Source organism: Tauraco erythrolophus, chromosome W, assembly GCF_009769465.1.
Source record: "Tauraco erythrolophus isolate bTauEry1 chromosome W, bTauEry1.pri, whole genome shotgun sequence".
NCBI lineage: Eukaryota > Metazoa > Chordata > Aves > Musophagiformes > Musophagidae > Tauraco > Tauraco erythrolophus.
The window spans coordinates 9,897,959-9,922,768 of NC_141497.1; the positions used below are offsets into that span (position 1 = coordinate 9,897,959).

Here is a 24,810-nt window from a genome sequence, read left to right on the forward strand (position 1 = left end):
TCAAAATCATGTCTTTCCAGTTTAGAGACAAGGATGTCGTGTGGGACAGTATCAAATGCTTTGGATAAGTCCAGGTTGACGATGTCAGTTGCTCTTCCCCTATCCATCAATGCTGTAACCTCATTATAGAAGGTCACCAAATTAGTCAGGCAGGATTTGCCCTTAGTGAAGCCATGTTGGCTGTCACCAGTCACCTCCTTATTTTCCATGTGCCTTAGCATAGTTGCCAGGAGGATCTGCTCCATGATCTTGCCGGGCACAGAGGTGAGACTGACTGGCCTGTAGTTCCCTGGGTCTTCTTTTTTCCCCTTTTTAAAGATGGGAGCTATGTTTCCCCTTTTCCAGTCATTGGGAACTTCACCAGATTGCCACGACTTCTGAAATATAATGGATAGTGGCTTAGCAACTTCATCTGCCAGTTCCCTCAGGACCCGCCGATACACCTCATCAGGTCCCATGGACTTGTCCACCTTCAGGTTCTTTAGATGGTCTCGAACCTGATCTTCTCCTACAGTGGGCGGTTCTTCATTCTCCCAGTCCCTGCCTTTGCCTTCTGTGACTTGGGCTGTGCAGCTGGAGCTCTTGCCAGTGAAGACTGAGGCAAAGAAGTCGTTGAGAACCTCAGCCTTCTCCATATCCCGGGTAGCCAGGTCCCCCGTTTCCTTCCGGAGAGGGCCTACATTTTCCCTAGATCTCTTTTTATCACTGACGTATCTATAGAAGTTTTTCTTGTAATCGTATATAACAATAGTCAAACAAACCTATATGCAGCAATTCTGGAGGCAGCAAAAAGGTGTGGTAAGCAGTCAGTCTAAAAGAATAAGACTGAAGTACTTCTTTTGGTAGTAGAAGGAAGAAGTCATGGTTACAAATACAATGTCTAGGAAATAGGTTTTGGTAAGAATAGGCCCTTAGTTAACTTAGGGGCTTTTTTGGTGAGGTTTTTTTTCACCACAGGACAAAATTCTCCACACATGACTGCACTGAGATATAACATTTCCTTATAGTCATGGATGACTGTTCAGATGAGTGTGACTTAACAGAATTCGATGGCAAGGTTCACTCTATTACTTACTACATGGAGGAAACACACAGAGGGAAAATTGGGTTAGAATTGATTTGAAATGATTTACACAGGGACTGGAGATGCAAAAAGGTAAGGGAGACCCTCCCGTTGAGTCATGAGGTTCAGAATGGACCCCCTTTCTTTCTAAACTCATTGTCAGAGAGGAGTCTGGGTGCAGCTGGATCCACTTCTAGTCCCAGGCTTGGTCGATGGTTTATGGCTAAGGGATTGTATGTGTTTATAGCTAAAGGATTATATGTGCACACCTGATTCTCTGTGTCACTTACCTAAGATTTCAAAGTTTCATCATGCTTATTCCCAATTCACTTACCTTCCATTTGGGCATCTGGTGTTAGTTCATTCCGAAGTTTGAACTATAGGTTTCCCAAAGCAGACTCTCAGGCATCAGATTTTATAAAAATAAATAATTAATAGAGTGGTACAGCAGCAGGGTCAGCTCGAGCTGGATGAGACACCTTGGAGAGGGAACTGACCTGAACAAAGAAATCCCCGGGCAATTATACCCTTACAGACTGTTCTATTCACCTGCCCTTCATGCAATGGTTCGGTCCAGTAGTAATATTTGGGTCTGGGGTCTTCTTGTTCCTTATTGGATTCCTTCACTGTCTTCATTGTGGCTGCAATTGTAGCCTTGGAGCCTCCATATCTTCTGATTTATGCTGGCTCTGGAGGCCCTGTTTTGACTAATTAGGTACACTTCAGTAAATCTAAGTGGAAATTTACAGCTTGCAGCCTAAGGCTTCAGCAAATCTAGCTACTCATGTGTCATGGTTTGATGTGGAGGGGGGGGGTGGTTCTGGTGGCAGGAGAGGGATTTTGCTCCCTGCGACCTCCCCGGTTTTGGAACCGGGTTAGGTTTGGTTCCGGCCACCAGATCAGACTGCCATCCCCCTCGGGATTGAGCCAATAGGGCGCCTCTGCGAATTGCCCTATTTAAGTCAGGACAAAGGGACCGGAAAAGGTGCTTCGCCCAGGATCGAGCAGAGAAGGGAGGAGGGCACTGCCCCCGCTCCCTGGCTCCCGGCCGGGCAGCTGCCTACGTCGGGCCGGCGCCGCCCACGGAGAATGGCGGCGGCGGAGCCAGCTGGGGAACTCGGGGGCACCCCACTCCCGGGGTGCCCACTGGGCTGAGTTCACCCAGAGAGGACTGAGATCTGAGAGAAACAGCTGCATTGACACCAGGTCAGTGAGGATGGAGCGGGAGGAGGTGTGCCGGAGCCGAGTTTCCCCTGCGGCTGATGGTGAGATAGCAGGCAGCCCCCCTGCAACCAGGACGGCCTCGGTGGAGCAGCGACCCACTCGCAGCCCGTGGGGAGAAGATGCCTGAGCCTGAGGATGGTCGTGTTGGGGTGCACGGCAAGGCGGAGAGGCATCTGGAGTCTGAGTGACGACCCACGCCGGAGCGAGTGGCTACAGCTCCCTAAGTACCCGAGACTGTGGTAAAGCCCACACCGGAGCAATCTGTGGGGAGGATTGTTTCCAGTGGGCTGGACTCACGCTGGAGAAGTTTGTGGATTTTTTCCTCGTGGGTAGGGGATCCATTGGAGCAGGGGAAAAGGGTGTAAGGACTCCTCCTCCTTTAAGAAAGAGGCAGCAGTAACAGCACGGAATGAACTGACCTGCACTCCCCCAGTCCCTGCCCCCTGTGCTGCTGGGGGGAGGAGGTAGAGCCGGGAGGAAAAGGAAAGTGTAGGGGGGAAGGTGTCGGTTTTAAGATCTGGTTTTGTTTCTTTCTGTCCTCTCAAGTAATCAGCTTTTGTTTCCCTTTGTCCTTCTAAGTAATCATTAATAAACTGTTTTGCTTTGAGAAAAGCTCTGCCTGTTTTGCCCAGGACCATGGTTGGTGGGTGCTCCCTCTGTTCTTGTCTCAACCCTCAGTCCCTTTGGTTTTTTTTTTTCTCTCCTGTCTACTTTACTGGAGAAGGAGAGACTGTGTGAGTTTTAGTTGCTGGATCAGCCTAAAACCACGACATCATGCTAGGTAAGTAAAGCTAAGCAAACAGCATACTAAATCACACAATATTATAATTCTAAGTGATTTATTCTATTTTAAACTTGCTTATTTAAGCTAAACAACATTGAGAGGCATCCCTGCTAAAGGGGAGAGTTTTCTGGCATGCAGTCCAGTTGTCGTCCAGGGAGAATTCAAATTGGGCTCATCCAGTGATCTATCGTTGGTAAAAGATCTCGTTGCTTTGAGGAGCACCCTTGAGAGGCATCCCTGCTAAAGGAGGAGATCATTGCCATGCTGCCTAACAGGGAGAGCTCAAAGGCAGCTCGCTTAGGCTGTCATATTTATGGGATAAAGTGATTGGCTCATAGTCAAATTGCATACAATGGGAGAGGTATGCACGAGGCTCCTTATACCCACAGCTTATCAGTGTTCGCTGTGTCGCTCTGTTCCTTGTGGGTTTCCTAGAGGAGTCCTTGGCCTGGCTATGGCTCTGGCCTTTATCTCCTTTGAAGCCTGTAGCAAACTGCTGCTGATTTGGTTAAGTGGTGGGTTGAGTGCATCCATCATGCTTATTTTGGAATGTTTCCCTATTAATAATAGCGATATTTTATGCCATTACAGATTAATTAGATTTAAATACCCCAGTCGAAGATGAGTGGATACAGATGCTACCTATTCCAAATGTCTGAAAAATAACTAAAAGAGAAAAATCACAAAATGTTGAATTTACACAGTGTCGTGGGTTAGGCTGCTCCAGCAACCGAACCCACACAGCTGGTCACTCACCCTCCCCCACCCCCAGGAATGAGGGAGAGAATTAAAGGAGAAATGGGAAACCCATGGGTTGAGATAAGAACAATTTAATACAGATGATTTAATACACAGTGTAGATGCTCACCACCCCCTCTTATCTGCAGCCCGTCTCGTCCCGAAGCTGCAATCCCGGACAAACGCGAGGCCCCGAAATAGAGAGGGGGAGAGAGAGAGTACTCTGAGAGTGGGAGTACTGGGAGAGAGAGGGGAAAAAGGCAATAGAGCAAAAGCGCAGAAGCGCAAAAGAGCAAAAGCGGCGAAAGAGCCAAAGCGCAAAAGCCCTTCTTTCCAGCTGACCCTCACTTTTATACTGGGCATGACGCTGCATGATATGGAATACTAATTGGCCAGTTTGGCCCTCAATCTTAAGTTTCACCACAAATCACAAGGGGAATCATGTCCCCCTTGTCCCGGCTGTGCTCCCCCCTTATCCCGCCGTGCTTCTGCACTCCGGCACACTGAAAAGTCCTTGGCCAACCACAAACATCAACTTGCTATCAACATTCTTCTCAGAGCGAGCCTCTGAGTAAAACCAAAACACGGAGCTCTTCTAGCTGCTAAAAAGAAGAGCTAACCCGGTCCCAGCTAAAACCAGGACACACAGTCATAGGATTTAATTCTGGCTTGACTGAGGTTATCAAGAGTTGTGTGGCTAAATCTGTTGTCAGCTGTAATAAACACTGCTTCAATTTATGTGAACATTTGCAGCTGTTGAAGAAGCAGGCATCTTTGCTTATTAGTCAAACAATACATAAAATTTATTATGCTAGAATAGATTATGTGCAAAAACAGGTGACAGAGCTGTGCGGTAATAGATTGATTTATGGAAGAAAGTATGAGACTGTCCTGGGTTTGGCTGGGATAGAGTTAACCTTCCACAGGAAAAGTGAGAGAGGGCACAGCTCAGGCAATTAGATACCATATGGGTCATTCCCTGAGACTATGTAGTGAGGGATCTTGGCAAGGGAGGGGCTTTTTTGCATCTTCGCCTATTCCGAGCGGGCTGGGCTGTGTGGGGGTTCCGGGTTCCACGGTCAGTATGGTGAGCATTTGTACCGCTCCTTTGTTACTGCTCTCTTTTCATTAATATTATCGTTGTTATTACTCTTTTCTCGCTCTTTTTTTTTGCACTGTTCTATTAAATCATCCTTATCCCAACCCACGTTTTACTCTTCTTCCAATCTTCTTCTCCCATCCCACCGGAGGGGAATAGTGAGGGAGTGGTGGCCGTGGCGGCCTGGTTGCTTAGCTACCGGCTGGGCTAAACCACGACACAGTCATTGGATAATGAAAGTAGACCTCATTTAATGGAAGCCCTTAAGAGAAAAAAAAATCATCCATGGTTTTATTTTATAATCTACATGGAATCAAATTTTAGCAATGTACAATACATACCAAAATTTATTAAGAGAATTGTGCCATCCTGCCTTTGTCTGCTTAACTCACTACAGACATGAACACACATCATGTATTATTTAAATGCGTAGATTGAAACATACAATTTATAGGATTTAGAAGCGGAAAGAACATGAATTATACAACAGAAAGCTTTCAGTGTGCTGCAGAGTTGAATGTTTTTAATGCAAAATTAAGGTCTGCATTAACCTTAAAAAAAAATCAAAGGGACTTGATGGGTTCTTAGATAACTGAGCAGACCATCATGCCCATTTGTCCTGCTCTCAGCAGTGAGTTTAGTGAACATCTCACTAGGTGGTAGGGAAAGCACATGTGGGCTGAGCTGAAGGACTGGGACAGTATGTTTGTATGTCCATTTGTTGTCTCAAAACCTGGGGTTCGTTTAGCCAGTGTGCAATATGCCAATCCACACATAGAGTGGAGGTATTTCCTTTTATTACATGTATACATATGTATGGGTGCCTGTCCCAAGACAGAACACTGAGGTTCTAAATCAAGTTATTTATACACAAAACATTAACATATTCATCTACCTAATACATATGTATTGTTTTTCTGTTAAATGATTGGTTAAGATTTCTTTGCCTAGAATGCAAATTAGAATGCATGCTCAGTTTCCTACTCCTATTGTTCTCTTTTGAGTAGATGGTGTCATTTGGGTATGTGGTCAATGAGTCTGTGGTTGTGATCTCCCCCTGCCAGAATTACTTTTTCCCTACTTACTGCCTTCTTTTGGCAGTTTCAGGCTGTTCTTCATGGGTTGCTGATTAAGCTAGTAATTCATCACTTTAAACTTCTGCTTTAGACAGGTATATACAATGGCACATTGTTTTAAGATCCTGGTTCCACAATGTCCCTAAGTCTGGTAGAGTTAATTTCTAACCCATAGCATTTTGACACATTTTCTGATGAAATAGATTCAGGTAATCCATGTAAGTGAAGCTACCTTTAGTGTGACCATGGCTTTTTCAAATTTGATTTGAACTCAGCTTACAGAGGTAGAGGTGTCAAATAAGATTGCCACAACTGTTATAAATATGGGAGTTTGATGAGAGGAAGGAGTCCAAACCATATAGAGCTTTGCTGAGACTAACAGGAACGTACAGAAGTACTACTGAGCCTTGAGTAAACCCCAGAAACAGATGCAGAGAAAACTGAGCTTTTCTAGTTCTGATATTCAAAGAGCGACTTTTATTTTTAAGCATAAGTACAGACATTGTGAGATATTACTCTAAAGTGAATATAATGCAGTCCTGATATTCTTTTTACAAAGGCTGAAATAGGGATGTGCCAATTTAATAAAGTAAGCTTTCAAAATGGGCATGACACTTTTTTTTATCTGCACACTTCAAAAGCCATCAAAATAGCTGTTACCTTCTGTCCTGAAAACCGTCAGGAACCTATAAATAAACATAAAATAATACAGGAGCAAGAAAAGAATCTTATGCCAGCAATTAATGTTGTCGTTATTAATTTTGTTGCTTTTTTTCCTTTTTACAGTGTATCCTATTCAGTGCATGTCTCTGAGGATTACCCAGGTATAGTGCAATGTTCTTGTCCATGACATTTGTATGCATGTTACTGCAACTTGCAATATTCAGATGAGAATATTTGAAAGGGTGTTAATGTCTTCCAGGTGCATCCTTGTGCTAATAATTTTCATTAGTTAGATTATTTTCACAGTCATTTCTCCTTTTCAGGTATCATTTTTCAACTGAGTCAGGGTGAGAAAACCTGGTTCACAAGTTTACAGAGACCAGAGCTTGTGATGCTTTCCATGTCTGGAGCCGACAGTGATAGGAACGAGAAAGTGTCCAACTCCTCTTTGGCAAGCTTGATCTTTCAAGAGACTGCACAGTCTGTCACAGGGCCAGCAAAGCACTTATGTGTTAGACCTTAACGAGACTAATCACATTCTTAAAGTTAAGCCTGTAGACTGTGCATTGATGCTTCTCAGGGTCTGTTGCAGCCAAGGGTTTGTATATGGGTATGTCTTTGGTAACGTAAGCTTGCAAAGCTGTTCCCAGCTGCTCAGTCCTGTCTTCCTGTCATACCCTGAGCTGAGTTGGCAAAAGCATTTGTGTTACCATGTGGCCAACCCAGACAAGGGGAATTATCCATATGAAAAAAAAACAGGAAAGAGCAATAGCTAGTTTTCAGCTAGTTTGTTTCCCTGATTTCCCTCACAGAGACTGCACAGATACTTCATGTGGCACAGAGGTTAGCAGAAGCAGGAGAGGGAAATGAGGGTGAGGGCAGACAGGCACTATGCAAATAAAGGTATATGGTAGTACTGTTGGATTGAACCACATTGTGTATTTTGCACCTGAGAGTAATAGTGTAAGTATCATGAATGATATGAAACCCTCTGGCCTTTTTTGATGATTATCTGTAACATCTCTGTAGTATTTCTAAAAGAAATATTTCTTGTTTCTTTTAGAATCTCTAAAGAAGATCAATGATAAGCAGTAGACTATGTCTGTTCAAAATACCAGAGTTGGAAGCATATGCAGAGAGAAATCAGCATCAGCAGTGATGCTAAATACAACGGATTATGTGAAAGAATGCTCACAAGCTTTGTGGGAGATATTTCTTTTCACCAGTAAAAACTGGAGAAAAACTGCTAATGATAATAATCTATTCAACATGTAGTAAGCACAGAAACTGAGATTCATAAAATACACAGTCTTATCAGTGATAAATTGATTAACTGATTACTTCATTGACCTGGCAATGAAAGGAGAGCCAAAAAGTTGAAAAAAATCTGCATCGTATTTTATTAATGGTTTGTTTTATTAAACATGGATTTATTCATTTCAGGGATGTTGTAGTTTAGCCCAGCTGGCAGTTAAGCTACCACGCAGCTGCTTGCTCATTCAGGAAGGATAGGCAGGGGAGAAGAGGAGGAGGGGTTGCCCTCTATGACAAAGACCAGCTAGAGTGCATGGAGCTGCACCTGGGGACGGATGAGGAGCCAACTGAGGGCTTATGGGTCAGGATTAAAGGGAGAGCAGGGACAGGGGACATAGTAGTGGGGGTCTGCTACAGACCACCTGACCAGGAGGACCAAGTGGATGAGGCCCTCTACAGACAGATAGGAGCAGCCTCACGTTCATGAGCCCTGGTCCTCATGGGGGACTTCAACCACCCCGATATCTGTTGGAGAGACAACACAGCAGGACATAAGCAATCCAGGAGGTTCCTGGAATACATTGATGATAACTTCCTTCTCCAAGTGGTAGAGGAAGGGCTAGTGGGGAATGTGACGCTCAAGGGCAACCTTGGCTGCAGTGACCATGAAACGGTGGAGTTCAAGATTCTTAGGGAAGCAAGGAGAGTGCACAGCAAGCTCACTACCCTGGATTTCAGGAGAGCAGACTTTGGCCTCTTCAGGGATCTCCTTAGCAGAGTACAATGGAATGAAGCCCTGGAGGGAAGAGGGGCCCAAAAAGCTGGTTAATATTTAAGGATCACCTTCTCCAAGCTCAGGAGTGGTGCATCCCAACAAAGAGAAAGTCAGGTAGGAACACCAGGAGGCCTACTTGGATCAACAAGGAGCTCCTGGACCAACTAGGACACAAAAAAGAAGGTCTACAGAGGGTGGAAGCAAGGAGAGGTAGCCTGGGAAGAATACAGAGCAATTGTCCGAGCAACCAGAGATCAGGTTAGGAAAGCTAAAGCCCTGATAGAGTTAAATCTGGCCAGGGACATCAAGGGCAACAAGAAAAGCTTCTATAGGTATGTCAGTGATAAAAAGAGATCGAGGGAAAATGTAGGCTGTCTCCGGAAGGAAAAGGGGGACCTGGCGACCCAGGATATGGAGAAGGCTGAGGTACTCAATGACTTCTTTGCCTCAGTTTTCACTGGCAAGAGCTCCAGTTGCAAAGCCCAAGTCACAGAAGGCAAAGGCAGGGACTGGGAGAAGGAAGAACCACCCACTGTAGGAGAAGATCAGGTTTGAGACCATCTATAAGAACCTGAAGGTGCACAAGTCCATGGGACCTGATGAGGTGCATCGGCGGGTCCTGAGGGAACTGGTGGATGAAGTTGCTAAGCCGCTATCATAGAATCATAGAATCGTTATGGTTGGAAGGGCCCTCAAAGATCATCTAGTTCCAACCCTCCTGTCATGGGCAGGGAAACCCTCCACTACACCAGGTTGCCCAAAGCCTCATCCAACCTGGCCTTGAACACTTCCAGGGATGGGGCATCTGCAACTTCTCTGGGCAACCTCTTCCAGTGCTTCACCACCCTCAGAGTGAAAAACTTCTTTCTTATATCCCTCAGAGTGAAAAAATTCTTTCTTATATCAAATCTAAATCTACCCTCTTTCAGTTTAAATCCATTGCCCCTTGTCCTATCACTACATATTCTTGTAAAAAGTCCTTCTCCAGTTTTCCTGTAGGCCCCCTTTAAGTACTGGAAGGCTACTATAAGATCACCCTGGAGCCTTCTCTTCTCCAGGCTGAACAACCTCAACTCTCTCAGCCTGTCTTCATAGGAGAGATGCTCCAGCCCCCGGATCCTCTTCATGGTCCTCCTCTGGACTCACTCCAACTGGTCAATGTCCTTCTTGTGTTGGGGCCCTCAGAGTTGAATACAGTATTCCAGGTGGGTTCTCATGAGAGCTGAGTAGAGGGGCAGAATCACCTCCCTTGACCTGCTGGGCACACTTCTTTTGATGCAGCCCAGGATACGTTTGGCTTTCTGGGCTGCCAGCACACATTGCTGGCTCATGTTGAGCTTCTCATCCACCAGCACTCCCAAGTCCTTTTCCTCAGGGCTGCTCTCAATCCATTCTCCGCCCAGCCTGTACTTGTGCTTGGGATTGCCCCGACCCACGTGCAGGACCTTGCCCTTGGCCTTGTTGAACTTCATGAGGTTCTCACTGGCCCATTTTTCCAAGCTGTGCCATCACAGCCATCTCCAGGTGTGCTGGGTTTGTGTGAAGGGGTTCTGGTGGCAGGAGAGGGGATTTGCTCCCTGTGACTCCCCTGGTTTCAGAACTGGGTCAGATCCAGCTCTGGCCACCAGATCGGACCCCCATCCCCCTTTGGGCTGGGCTTGAGCCAATCAGCAGCTCTGTGAATTGCCCTATTTAAGTTGGGGACAAAGGAACTGGAAAAGGTGCTTCGGCCAGCAGGGAGGAGAGAAGGGAGGAGGGCACTGCCCCGCTCCCCAGCCGCCCGGGCAGAGGCTGCCCGCGCTGTGCCGGTGCCACCTGCTGAAGATGGCCGCAGTGGTGCCACTTGGGAAACTCGGAGAGCACCCTGCTCCCGGGGTGCTGCTGGGCCAAGTTCACCCAGAGAGGACTGAGATCTGAGAGAAACGGCCACACAGACACCAGGTCAGTGAAGATGGAACTGGACGAGGTGTGCTGGAGCTGAGTTCCCCTACAACTGGTGGCGAGACGGCAGTGGCCCCCTGTCGGGGGAGTTCCTGGCTACTACAATAGAAAGCACCTGTGCCTTGTTAGGACAGGTGCTGTGAGTCACGTTGGTCAACCGGAAACCACGTGACTCATGGAGGTTTAAAGGTGGGGCACTCCCAGGAGGGAGTGGGGCAGTTCTCTCCTGGAGACTGGAGTGATAGGAGTCCCTGGAGAGCAGCGTCTTGAAGCTCTCTGTTAGAAACCTTTGGTTGTGACAAGGACCTTTGGAGGGTGTTAGAGCCTTCTGATATACGAGGAAGATCACAATGACCTTCTGGGTTGTGATCCCCGAAGATTGAGGCATCAGTAGTCCGCAACAATTGGTGACCTTGACGTGATTCGTCGGAACAGGAACCACTGGGACTGCAGACCGAAGCTTGAGAGTGGCAGGAGCTGCGGACTGACCAAGACACCTGGAACAAGGTGAGCTGCTGAGAGTGAACATGGGTCAGAATCTTGTAAAGGAAAGTCAGACCTTCACCTTTCTCAAATCTGCAGGAATGGCTGCGGGGCTCAGTATAAGTAATGAGGATTTATATTACCTACTCAACTGGGCAGCGGGACATGAAGATCTAGTCAACCTCACCTCTACCTTTAACCTAGAACTTTAGAAAAGGTTGGGGGATAAGTTACTCTATGAAGCTGTGGTTAATCAAAAGGGCCGGACCGACCTGCTGCGTACATGGGAGGCTCTAGATAATATAATCCAAAAGGGGTCAGCAGAAGAGGAGGAAGAGGAATTAGCAGATTATGTATCTGCAAGTGAAGGGTATGAAGGGAGCAACGAACTATCTGAAGGAAGACTAACCCCAGACAGCGTGGACAGCGAGTTAGACGTATCCTCGCTGTTCACAGAGGTCAATAAAGTTGCGGGGACTATGCAGGGACTCTACCCCACCCTGCAGGAAATAGTGGAGCGTCCCCCACCCTTTGCCCCAGCAACCCCCCCTTCCTCCTCAGGATGCGTTATGCCTACGGCTCCGCCATTCGAGCAATTGGCCCCACCCTTGGCAACTTCATATCCCGCGGTATCTGGTTATCCGGCCCAGGTACATTTGGCGCAGCCAGCACTAGTGCGCCAGGCCGTAACAATGCTCCAAGGAGTATCTCAGCAGTTGGCAGCTGTAGTGGAGATACTGCATCAGGCTATGACCCCCCCTGTAGCAAAAGAAATTTCAGGAGAAACCTCCAAGACAAGTGCTAAGGAATTACCACCGGTTTCTCCACCAAGGGAAAAATCACTAGAATCTATCTGTTTATTAAATCCAAACCCCTTGGGAACCCCTACAGCAATAGTTCAACGCCGTGACCCGGTCCGTTTTTGGAACGAAATAAAAATGAAAGCAATAGAGGCTGGGGATTGGGACTTGGCTCAAGTCTTGGGGCTGCCAGTCAATAACGAAAAATTATCCATGATGGAAATAGGGGAAAGGCCAAATGTATTCCCTGTGGAATTGACCCTCCCGGGTTCTAACCAGCCCAATCAATACCTGGGCTGGTCATGGAAAGTCGTACGAGACATACAAAAAGCGGTAGCACAGTATGGGCCAAACTCCCCAGCAGTAACACAATTATTACGATTACTAAACTTGGAAATATTGGTGCCGTATGACTTTCAACATCTAGCTCAGATTATGTTCCAGCCGGTACAACGCTCCATTTTTATGAGCACATGGAGGCAGTTGGCTGACCGTCAGGCACTACAAAATATACAGTTACCCCAAGGTGACCCATGTTATGCCGTAGGTGCAGATGTCCTGATGGGAATGGGTCAGGTATTTAGTAATCCAGCGGTACAGGCCCAATGGCATCCTCAAATTCTTGGGCAAATCAAACAAATAGGAATGCAGGCCCTCATGCGGACCATAGAAATGGCGAAACCCCAAGCGAGGTATTCTACAATTAAACAAGGAATCAAGGAGCCTTTCTTACAATTTGTAGAAAGATTGCAAGGGGCTATAGAAAAACAAGTTTATGACGGCAATCTACGGGCCCTGTTGACAAAACAACTCGCAAGGGATAACGCCAACGCTGACTGCCGAAGAGCTATTGAAGTACTCCCAGGGGACCCCTCCCTAGAGGAGATGGTCATTGCATGTGCTAAGGTCGGGTCCGTGGAACATGAAATGACCGCGCTAGCCACCACCTTGATGGCCTCAGATAATAAGAAACTGAAGTGTTATAAGTGCGGGAGAATAGGTCATCTCGCAAAAAACTGCAAATCCAATGGCCGGCCGAGGAGCAGCAGAAAGAGAAAGTATGCACAGATGTCTTATACTCCAGGCAAGCCCTTTGCGGGAACACTGCAACAACCGCAAACTAATCCGGAAAAGACCCCTGAAGGAATGTTGCGGCAGCCGCAGATTAAGCAGCCAGAACAACCAGGGTGGATGTATCCAACCTCATCAGAACAGTGGATATATCCACCACCGACATGGTATGACAGGAAAACATAAGAACGACTCCCCCACGGTTTTGTTCCAAGGCATCTGACAAATGGCGATGAAAAATGGAACTGGAACATTGGAAAGCCCTAAAGGCTACCAGGTGTTTGTTTCTTTTTTTCAAAAAAAGAAAGGGGGAATTGTCGGGGGAGTTCCTGGCTACTACAATAGAAAGCACCTGTGCCTTGTTAGGACAGGTGCTGTGAGTCACGTTGGTCAACCGGAAACCACGTGACTCATGGAGGTTTAAAGGTGGGGCACTCCCAGGAGGGAGTGGGGCAGTTCCCTCCTGGAGACTGGAGTGATAGGAGCCTCTGGAGAGCAGCGTCTTGAAGCTCTCTGTTAGAAACCTTTGGTTGTGACAAGGACCTTTGGAGGGTGTTAGAGCCTTCTGATATACGAGGAAGATCACAACGACCTTCTGGGTTGTGATCCCCGAAGATTGAGGCATCAGTAGTCTGCAACAGCCCCCCTGTAGACAGACTCGGTGGAGCAGCGACCCACTTGCAGCCTGCGGAGAAGCCCAAGTTGGAGCAGAGATGCTTGAGCCTGAGGGTGGTCGTGGAGAATGGGACGCATGACAAGGTAGAGACGCATCTAAAGTCCGTGGGACGACCCATGCCGGAGTGAGTGGCAACTCCCTAAGAATCTGTGACTGCGGTAAAAGCCCGCGCTGGAGCAATCCGATGGGTAAAGGTTGCATCCTGCGGGTAGGACTCATGCTGGAGAAGTCTGTGGGCTGCCTCGTGAGTAGGGGATCCACTGGAGCAAGGGAAAATGGTATAAGGACTCCTCCTCCTTTAAGAAAAGGAGCGGCAGTAACATGTGACAAACTGACCTGCAATCCCCCATTCCCGGTCCCCCTGTGTTGCTGGGGGAGGAGGTAGAGCCAGGAAGAAAGGAAAGGCGGGAAGAGGTGGGGGGAAGGTGTTGTTTTTAAGATCTGGCTTTTTTTTTCTCTTTATCCTCTCAAGTAACTGTTAATAAATTGAATTGATTTGTCCCTAAGCCGAGTCTGTTTTGCCCGGGACCATGGTTGGTGGGTGCTCCCTCTCTGTTCTTGTCTCGACCCTCAGTCCTTTTATTATATTTTTCTCCTCTCCACTTCACTGAGGGGAGGAATGAATGAGCGGCTGTGTGGAGTTTAGTTGCTGAAGCGGCCTAAACCACACCACCAGGAGACTGGGGAGGCCAGCCCCCACCTCCCCCCTCTCTTCACTGCAGGTCTCACCTGGTTCAGGTTCCTTTGTCCCCTTCTTAAATAGGGCATTCACAGAGGTGCAGATTGGCTCGGCCCTGGCCTGAGGGGATGAGGGAGGTCCGACCTGGCCAGAGACGGGTGCAACCCATTTTGGAGCCAGGGAAGCTTCTCATATCTCCTTACAGAGGCTATCTCTGCAGCCCCTCCCCTGCTACCAAAACTCCACCACATAAACCTAGCACAAGGGATTAAGCTATTATGAAGGCATTGAACTTGATCTCTATGAACCCCTAAACTAAATGTCAAGCTGGAGCATTGAACTAGCAGTTACTCTCACAGCACACAAGATCTCATCTCCTGGCAAACTCTTCTATGTGAAAGTCCTCAAACTTCCCTTACGGATGCTGTTCGTAGCATGCCCTGATGGCCTACAAGCCTGAGTGATTTTGGTGGCTCTAAAACCTAATGAATGTTCTCTGCCATCACCCCCTATATTTTAAAGCCAGATAGAATTTGAACATTTTACGCTGTAGCTAACTTGGGGTGGGGTGGGTGGTAAACCAGCTGTGCATGTTTACTGATTAAAAATCTAACCCTTCAAGCCTTTGGAAGAGCTGATTTCATTTATTTCTCAAGCTTTTGCATTATGTATGTTTGCTTTTTGATGAAGAGGTGTTTAGTGTGTTAGGAAGGATAATGACTCTTTTCCATTTTACAGCTTTGATTCTAAAAATACTCGCTTTGACTTGGTGAGCCAGATTCTTTGTCTCCTCTCTTTGTGCTAAATCTCTAACTTAACATTACTGCTGACTGTGGCTATCTCTTCTCTGGCATGTATTTTAAGGGATGTTTCAGGGACATGTCAGGGTGTGATGGTGTCAAGCCTGGGAAGCTCTGTGCTGGTACCCTCCTCAGCTAGAAGATGATCAAGTATTGCTGCTAGTTGCTAGAGTTCAGAGCAGAATATGCTCATCAAATTAAATTTCTCACAGGATAAATCTTTACAGATTAAGGTTTAAGTCCATTAGTGTGTAGCTATATCAAAGTCATATCCTTTGGAGATTGTGTAATACACATCGGATCAAATTTGGAAATGTGAGAAGGCTATCAGAGTTGATCATCAGATAAATTGCTAATGTATGCAATAAATATATGAAAATAGAAAAGATTGTTACCATACAAATGATGTTCATTCAGCCGAAAGTGATACCACAAGTAAATTTTAGATATTATAAGAGCAGCTTTGGGTATTGCATATACTCTAGCTCCATGCATTGCTGTTAAGTATGCAGCGTCACCACTTTGGCACTGAAAACAGTGTGCAGCTATTGTTGAATTGCTTCATAAAGCATCAAAAGATTACAAGCAGTTGAGCATTAAATCATACCTGTGGAAACTGTAATATGACATGACAACTTTCAATAATGGAAAGTGTTTGACTGTTTTGTAATTATGAGTGAAAGTTAAAATATGCTCACAAAGGCACACTGAAGAACTTAATAGGAATAGTGTTGAGACAGTAATGTCTCAAAGATATATATACATTGCTGAAATTGTGAAAATATCACTGAAAATTTTAGAGGCAGCAAAATATCTTTGTAACCATTTTCTCATAACATTGACACAAATAGGGGAAAATAAAGCTCCTAAGGAGCAGTTATAGAATATAACATCAGTGAGTAGACTAAAGTTCCATTAATATGACTGAATTATGACTCTGTGAGAACCATTACAGCAGCAAACATTTTGCAAATGAGTATATGTTCTGAGTGATACATGTTGGCTGCCATAAACTTGTAGAACTACTGTAGTGTTTTATCCCAGTGATTTGTGGGTTACACACATATTAACAGAAACATCCTTTTCTTAGACCTCGTTAGATTGCAGCAGAGACAGAGAGAACTAGTTTGACATTGAGTGATTTGTTGCATCCCTCCACTAGGTGCAGGTAGACTCCGCCTAAGAGGAGAGGTGTTCCTGGGTGTAGTGTTTTAGAAACTGGATGTTGAAGAAAGCAAATCAAACCCACTATCTTAATTTCAAGTTTAATTAGACCCATGGAAGGAAAGAAAAAAAAAACACCAATGATTGACAAATAGAAAAGGAAAATAAAAACTTGGCAGTGAAAAGTATATTATCCATCTGCTAAGAAAGAATGACAAACAATGGAAATAAAAATATAATTAAAATCCATATATGTATAATGATGATTGTATATTCTGTGCAGTGCATGTTGTTTTTCCTACTTTTTCATACAGCAATAAGTTCTAGCACATGGATTTCCTTTCTCCCATTCATATATATGGTATATTTAGAGTGAAATGCTGACCTTGGCAATTCCAGCTCATTAGGCTCTATAACAGTAAGCTACACTCCCAAACCTGGGAAAGGAATAGGCCTATATTGTATACCCAGAGCCATCCAGTATGGTGAGGCTGTGGCGAAAAGAGACTCAACTACAAGGTTCAAGCAATTGATTTATTTGAACTACGCTTACAGATTTAACTGCAAGGTTCAAGTCAACAATTTATTTGAACTACGCTTGCAGATTCAATACGCCACTTGAATCAAAGAAACTTAACAGCCAATGAGACTATTAAGCAGGTATTCTTTATTGCAGCGCTGGGCAGCACTGGGGATTGTTTCACCATGAGTGCTCCGCCAGATTCGCAAAATCGTAGAGGTTATATGTTACACAATCATACATATTCATGAAATTTCTGAGGACCAATTTACTTAAACATGAGATTTCCTGGAAATCATTAATATGTGTAAATGTCCATCTCGCATGCGCAGTTGTCTGTCTCAGTGGTCTTTGGGGGTCCTCTGGTGGTCTTTCATAGTCTTCCTCACTTGTCCGTTAGTTGACCTTTTTTCTTGATTCTGCACAGTGAGAAGTTTTCTAGGTGCTTTAGACAGCAGGTTTGAAAGAATGCTTGTTAGCAACTTCATTATCTACACTTCCTTGATTATCTTCCTTCCACAGTGTTCCCTCAGTAGTCTGAATTATGTGCAAAAGAGTTAAAAGGCTATCACCTTCCCAGAGAGTGAAAAGAAACAGGTCTGGAGTTAATCAGCTAAGGGTATTCGCAATGTCATTTGTGTCCTTGGGTAGGTATCACCTTCTTTCATTCATTGCTAAAGCAAAGCACAGTCCTTATCAGTAAAGCACATTCTCCCTATTTTGACATCTTGCAAAACACAATTTGTTTTACAATAGGCCTAGTGTTAAGCAAGCTCAGCAGTTTAACATACATACTGTTTTAGTAGTTTATATGAAAGATATGCTAATACTTTGTTTCAATTCCCCCCTTTTCTACAAACTTTGCAAATTCTTTTGCAACCTTATAACCTTCCTCCATTCTCATATACATGATATTAAAAATATTTTCCTGTTTTGATCTGATGTCTGATTTTGTTTCTTTTCTAAATGTCATATTCTCCAGCTCTTCGTCGACAACACCAAAAGAAACATTGAATTAAAACACAAGTTATAAAAACTAATAATCCAAGAGTTATTACAAAAACGAAAAGTTGTTTCAACCACGCGAAATTTGGGAGCCACGAAGTCATCCTATTCCGTAGTTCTTCAAAACCCTATGAGGTGGTGTCTTTTTGTATTTTCTTTAGTATTTTAGTCTGCTCCCATATCTTTTGATGTCAGTTTCTATTCTTTTTGATTGATCGACACAACAGCTAATATTTATCACTACACATACCCCTCCTTGTGCCGCGAGAACAATATCTAGGGCCATTCTATTCTGTAGCATGACCTGTGATAAACCAGTCGCCACTTCTTGAAGAGTTTTTATGGCATCTAGAGTCCTGTTCTCTATTGATTCTATTGTTGCTGATATATTGACTAATGTCCTTTCAACTTCGCTTATACCTAACCATGGAATAAACCATCTCGCAAAGCTATGGAAAGCTGTTGGTCATTCTATGAGGGCATCTGAGCTTCTTTTGATTTGTTTTGCATAATTTCTGATCCAGGTACCTGAGGGATATTGGTTAATAATTGTGATATTAGGAACTACAGTTGCATTATCCCCACATAGCCAATACCATCCACTCCCTGCTGGGATGGGCCATTTTTGGTTTTCTTGTTCTTGTATAATTCCTCCAATGTTGATGGTGGTGTTACAGTAGGAGAAATTACCAACAAAAGTTGTGGGATTTTTACATTCTACTTTTCCCGTCCCTTTTGGTGGACTACATCTTTGTACACATGTGCAGTAATTTTCTCTGGGCCTTTGGTTGAGTATTGTGAGTTCTTGCTCTAAGGTATTGTTAAGGGTAGTGTTGGCCCATAGTTTAGTCCATGATATATTGTTAGGAATGGGGATTCCAATTAGATCTACACTTAGTCCCTTTCCAGAAGTTGACAGTTGAGTACAAATCCAGCAATTATTTGTTTACAATATTAGTGACATTCTGTAATAATGTTATATGCAAATTTTGGTTCCATCCCACAACAGAGGTTGTTTGAAATAGAAACAAAGCAGTCATTAATGTCTGACTATACATCTGTTCTGATAAATTTCAATTTCATCAGCAATTGTTGCTTTATCATTCATGACAAGGGGGATTTCTTCACCCTGGAATAGTGGATCCAAGCAGGCTGTTCTTTAATTTTAACTGCAGTGAAGGTCATCAGCAGCACTTGGAACGGTCCGTTCTACTTCTCTTCCAATGGGTGACCTGAAAAAGTTTTAATGTATACTCAGTCTCCTGACTTAAAAGAATGTATTGGTTGGTCCAAACCCCTGTTTCTGGTGCCTAGTACAATTTTTTTAAGTTGTCATGGTTTTAGGCTGATTCAGCAACTAAAACTCACACAGTCTCTCCTTCTCCAGTAAAGTGGAGAGGAGAAAAATATAATAAAGGGACTGAGGGTTGAGACAAGAACGGAGGGAGTACCCACCAACCATGGTCCTGGGCAAAACAGACTTGGCTTTCTTAAAAGCAAAACAATTTATTGATGGTTACTTAAAAGGACAAAGGGAAACAAAAACGGTTACGTGAGAGGATAAAAAGAAACAAAGCCAGATCTTAAAACTGACACCTTCATTCCCCCGCCCCCACCTCCTTTCCTTTTCCTCCTGGCTCTACCTCCTCCCCCCAGTGTTGCAGGGGTCAGGGACTGGGGAAGTGCAGGTCAGTTCATTCCGTGCTGTTACTGCTGCTTCTTTCTTAAAGGAGGAGGAGTCCTTACACCCTTTTCCCCTGCTCCAGTGGATCCCCTACCCACGAGGAAAAATCCACAAACTTCTCCAGCGTGAGTCCAGCCCACAGGAAACAATCCTTCCCCATGGATTGCCCCAGTATGGGATTTACCACAGTCTCGGATTCTTAGGGAGTTGTAGCCACTCGCTCCAGCGTGGGTCGTCACGCAGACTCCAGATGATGCCTCTTTGCCTTGTCGTGTGTCCCAACACGACCATCCTCAGGCTCAGGCATCTTCTCCCCACGGGCTGCGAGTGGGTCTCTACTCCACCGAGGCCGTCCTGGTTGCAGGGGGGCCGCCTGCTATCTCACCACCAGCTGCAGGGGAAACTCAGCTCTGGCACACCTCCTCCCGCTCCATCCTCACTGACCTGGTGTCGATTGCAGCTGTTTCTCTCAGATCTCAGTCCTCTCCAGGTGAACTCAGCCCAGTGGGCACCCCGGGAGTGGGGTGCTCCCCAAGTTCCCCAGACGGCTCCTCCGCTGCCATCCTCAGTGGGTGGCGCCAGCCCGACGTGGGCAGCCACCCGGCCGGGAGCCAGGGAGCGAGGGCAGTGCCCTCCTCCCTTCTCTCCTCGCTCCTGGGCAAAGCACCTTTTCCGGTTCCTTTGTCCCGACTTAAATAGGGCAATTTGCAGAGGCGCTGATTGGCTCAATCCCGAGGGGGATGGCAGTCTGATCTGGTGGCCAGAACCAGGTCCTGACCCGATTCCAAAACCAGGGAGGTCACAGGGAGCAAAGCCCCTCTCCTGCCACCAGAACCCCCACCCCCCCCACATCAAACCATGACATAAGTCTGTCCAACTGTTTCCCTAAAGCTATTATATATTCCCGTAGTTTGCCTTCACCAATTTGGTTCAAGTTTTCTCCTTTATATTCATATGGATATGGCCTGCCATATAATATCTCAAAAGGGCTCAGATTTTCTTTAGATCTTGGTTTGACTCTAATTCTCAACAAAGCAAGAGGGAGTGCTTGATACCAGTATAAATTAGACTCCTGGCAAATTTTGGCTATTTGTTGCTTTACTAAATGATTCATTTTCTCTACTTGTCCACTTGCTTGAGGTTGATAGGGAGTGTGTAATTGCCAATTGATTCCTAGAATTTTACTGATTTGTTGTACTATTTGTGTGCAAAAGTGGGAGCCCCTATCTGAAGATATTACTTCAGGCACCCCAAATTGTGGTATTATTTAATTTAATAGTACTTTGATTACTTCTCTTGCCTTGTTGGTTCTGCAAGGAAAGGCTTCTGGCCAACCTGAAAAGGTTTCTGTCAGTACCAATAGGTACCTATACCCTCCTTTTCTTGGGAGTTCTGAAAAATCTATTTGCCATTGTTGTCCAGGAACGTTACCCTTCCCAATTGTTCCTGTCTGAACTTTGATTCTAGTATTTGGATTATTTCTTAAACAAGTTTCACACTGTCGAGTGACCTGTTTAATAGTTGTATACAAGTTACCACCTACCATTTTTCTATTCAAATATTCGTATAAAGCATCAGCCCCCCAGTGAGTTTTATTGTGTTCTTCTAGGACTAATTTCTATAATATATTGGAAGGTATTACTAGATGTCTATTGGATATATAAGCCCATTCGTCTGCCTGCGTTTTACCTTTAAGGTCTTCAATTAGATTATTATCTTCCCTAGAATATTTCACACATTGTGGTTTCAAATCTAAAGTCTCAGGTTTGCTGTTAAGGCTGTGATCACAATTTCTGTTTCCTCTGCCACTCATCTTGCTCCATGATCTGCCAATCTATTTCCAATTTCCTGTTCAGTGTTACCCTTTTGATGTCTTCTGCAATGTATGATGGCTACCTTTTTCGGCAATTGCACAGCTTCAAGTAATCGTAATATTTCTCTAGCATGCTTTCACTACTCCAAAGGCGTATTTAGAATCAGTCCAAATGTTGATCTTTTTCCCTTTCTCCAGTTCCAGTGCTCTTGTCAAAGCTATTATTTCTGCTTTTTGTGCCGATGTCTCAGCGGGTAAGGGTTTGGATTCGATTACCTGGCAGGTGGTGGTAATGGCATACCCTGCCTTATGGTGTCCTTGTTTCACAAAGCTGCTTCCATCTTTAAACCAGGAATCTTCTGCGTCCTCAAGTGGCTCATCTCTCAAGTCCGGTCTGCTGGAATAGACAGCTTCCATGGTCTCCAGACAGTCGTGTATCACAGGATCAGAGGTTTTCCACTAAGAGAAGAGGCTGGGTTCATAATGTTAGTGGTTATAAAGTTCACATCATCTTGCTCCACTAGGACAGCTTGATATTTCAAAAATCTTGCAGGAGAAAGCCAATGACCACCATTCTGCTCCAAAACAGCAGAAACAGTATGGGACACTAGAACAGTAATCTTTTGACCTAGGGTAAACTTACGAGCTTCTTGGACATTGAGAACAACTGCTGCCACAGCCCGTAAGCACCCTGACCATCCTTTGCTCACTTCATCCAATTGTTTAGAGAAGTAAGCTACTGCTCTCTTATATGGTCCCAATTATTGGGCCAGCACCCCCAATGCTATTCCTTGTCTCTCATGTGAGAATAACCAAAATGGTTTGGACACATCTGAGAGTCCCAATGCAGGGGCTTGCATCAATTCCTTCTTTAAGTTTTCAAAAGCCCTTTTAGCTCCACCTGTCCACATCAATTGTGATGGGTTCTCTTTTATCAGTTCATACAAAGGTTTTACTAAAAGTCCATAGTTGTAAGTCCACAATCTACACCATCCTGTCATACCAAGGAAGGTTCTTAGTTCTTTTACCATTTGTGGTAGAGATGTTTGGCAAATGGCTTCTTTTCGGTCTGGTCTGAGTTCTCTCTGTCCTCTGGATATTTCATATCCGAGGTACTTCGCCCATTGTTGAATTAGTTGGGCTTTCTGCTGAGAAACTCGATAACCATTTAGGCCTAAAAAGTTCAATAAATTCACAGTCCAATCTATACATTCCTTTTTGGTTTCTGTGGCTATTAGGATATCGTCCACGTACTGTAACCAAGTCCCATTTTGTGACGGAGGAGCCTAGGATTCGAGTTCACGGGCTAACTGATTTCCAAAAATGATTGGGCTGTTCTTAAATCCTTGGGGGAACACTGTCCAGGTTAGCTGAGTTTTCCTCCCTGTATCTGGATTCTCCCATTTGAAAGCAAATAATTTTTGGCTCTCCTTGGTGTCATGGTTTGATGTGGAGGGGGTGGGGGTTCTGGTGGCAGGAGAGGGGTTTTGCTCCCTATGACCTCCCCGGTTTTGGAACCGGGTTAGGCTTAGTTCTGGCCACCAGATCAGACTGCCATCCCCCTCGGGGTTGAGCCAATAGGGCGCCTCTGCGAATTGCCCTATTTAAGTTGGGACAAAGGAACCGGAAAAGGTGCTTTGCCCAGGAGCGAGGAGAGAAGGGAGGAGGGCACTGCCCCCGCTCCCTGGCTCCCGGCCGGGCGGCTGCCTGCGTCGGGCCGGTGCCGCCCACGGAGAATGGCGGCGGCGGAGCCAGCTGGGGAACTCGGGGGCACCCCACTCCCGGGGTGCCCACTGGGCTGAGTTCACCTGGAGAGGACTGAGATCTGAGAGAAACAGCTGCATCGACAGCAGGTCAGTGAGGATGGAGCAGGAGGAGGTGTGCCGGAGCTGAGTTTCCCCTGCAGCTGATGGTGAGATAGCAGGCAGCCCCCCTGCAACCAGGACGGCCTCGGTGGAGTAGAGACCCACTCGCAGCCCGTGGGGAGAAGATGCCTGAGCCTGAGGATGGTCGTGTTGGGACGCACGACAAGGCAGAGAGGCATCTGGAGTCTGCGTGACAACCCACGCTGGAGCGAGTGGCTACAACTCCCTAAGTATCCGAGACTGTGGTAAAGCCCACACTGGGGCAATCTGTGGGGAAGGATTGTTTCCAGTGGGCTGGACTCACGCTGGAGAAGTTTGTGGATTTTTCCTCGTGGGTAGGGGATCCACTGGAGCAGGGGAAAAGGGTGTAAGGACTCCTTCTCCTTTAAGAAAGAAGCAGCAGTAACAGCACGGAATGAACTGACCTGCACTCCCCCAGTCCCTGCCCCCTGTGCTGCTGGGGGGAGGAGGTAGAGCCGGGAGGAAAAGGAAAGTGTAGGGGGGAAGGTGTCGGTTTTAAGATCTGGCTTTGTTTCTTTCTGTCCTCTCGAGTAACCGGTTTTGTTTCCCTTTGTCCTTCTAAGTAACCATTAATAAACTGTTTTGCTTTAAGAAAGCCCAGTCTGTTTTGCCCGGGACCATGGTTGGTGGGTGCTCCCTCTGTTCTTGTCTCAACCCTCAGTCCCTTTATTTTTTTTTTTTTTCTCTCCTCTCTACTTTACTAGGGAAGGAGAGACTGTGTGAGTTTTAGTTGCTGAATCAGCCTAAAACCACGACACTTGGCCAGAGGTAAACAGAAAAAGGCGTCCTTTAGATCCAAAATGGTAAACCATACTTGATAATTATTTAATTTAGTTAACGAGGTATATGGATTTGCTACTACAGGATATATATTGAAACAAAGTATTAGCATATCTTTCATATAAACTACTAAAACAGTATGTATGTTAAACTGCTGAGCTTGCTTAACACTAGGCCTATTGTAAAACAAATTGTGTTTTGCAAGATGTCAAAAAAGGGAGAATGTGCTTTTCTGATAAGGACTGTGCTTGGCTTTAGTAATGAATGAAAGAAGGTGATACCTACCCAAGGACACAAATGACATTGCGAATAGCCTTAGCTGATTAACTCCAGACCTCTTTCTTTTCACTCTCTCGGAAGATGATAGCCTTTTAACCCTTTTGCACATAATTCAGACTACTGAGGGAACAGTTATGTTAAAGGTATATAATCAAAGTGTAGATAATGAAGCTGCTAACAAGCATTCTTTCAAACTTGCCATCCAAAGCACGTAGAAAACTTCTCACTGTGCAGAATCAAGAAAAAGGTCAATTAATGGACAAGTGAGGAAGACTATGAAAGACCACCAGAGTGTGGATACAAAAAGGCTAGAAGCAGAAATTTTCCAGCTACTGCAGCGTCCTGTGAAAGTTCTTTTTCCCATGCAGGCTAGCTGAGAAACAGTTTGAGGTTTTTGTAAACTAAGACTTTATCTTGCACCTGTAGCTTGTTATGCAGTCTTGTTTATGGCACACTGGGAAAGTTGTTTTGAAATGGGTGTTGTAGCATTTAGCCAATCACTCTGGGAGGTGGATGGTCAAGCGACCAATTGCCTTGGCCATCCTTGTGAACC

The 24,810-nt window shown here is 45.3% G+C and overlaps 1 protein-coding gene and 1 pseudogene across 1 annotated transcript in view; one reads left to right on the forward strand and one right to left on the reverse strand.

Moving 5' to 3' along the window:
• Positions 1 to 24,810, forward strand: part of LOC147526206 (protein mono-ADP-ribosyltransferase PARP8-like) — a gene marked incomplete at its 5' end in the record, with an annotated part of 222,393 nt that overhangs the window by 5,386 nt on the left and 192,197 nt on the right. The window contains one exon of the mRNA XM_086630266.1: positions 6,771 to 6,808. Coding sequence (XP_086486392.1) covers positions 6,771 to 6,808 — 38 coding nt within the window. The remainder of the gene's footprint in view (positions 1 to 6,770; positions 6,809 to 24,810) is intronic.
• LOC147526207 (uncharacterized) lies at positions 17,725 to 21,729 on the reverse strand (annotated as a pseudogene).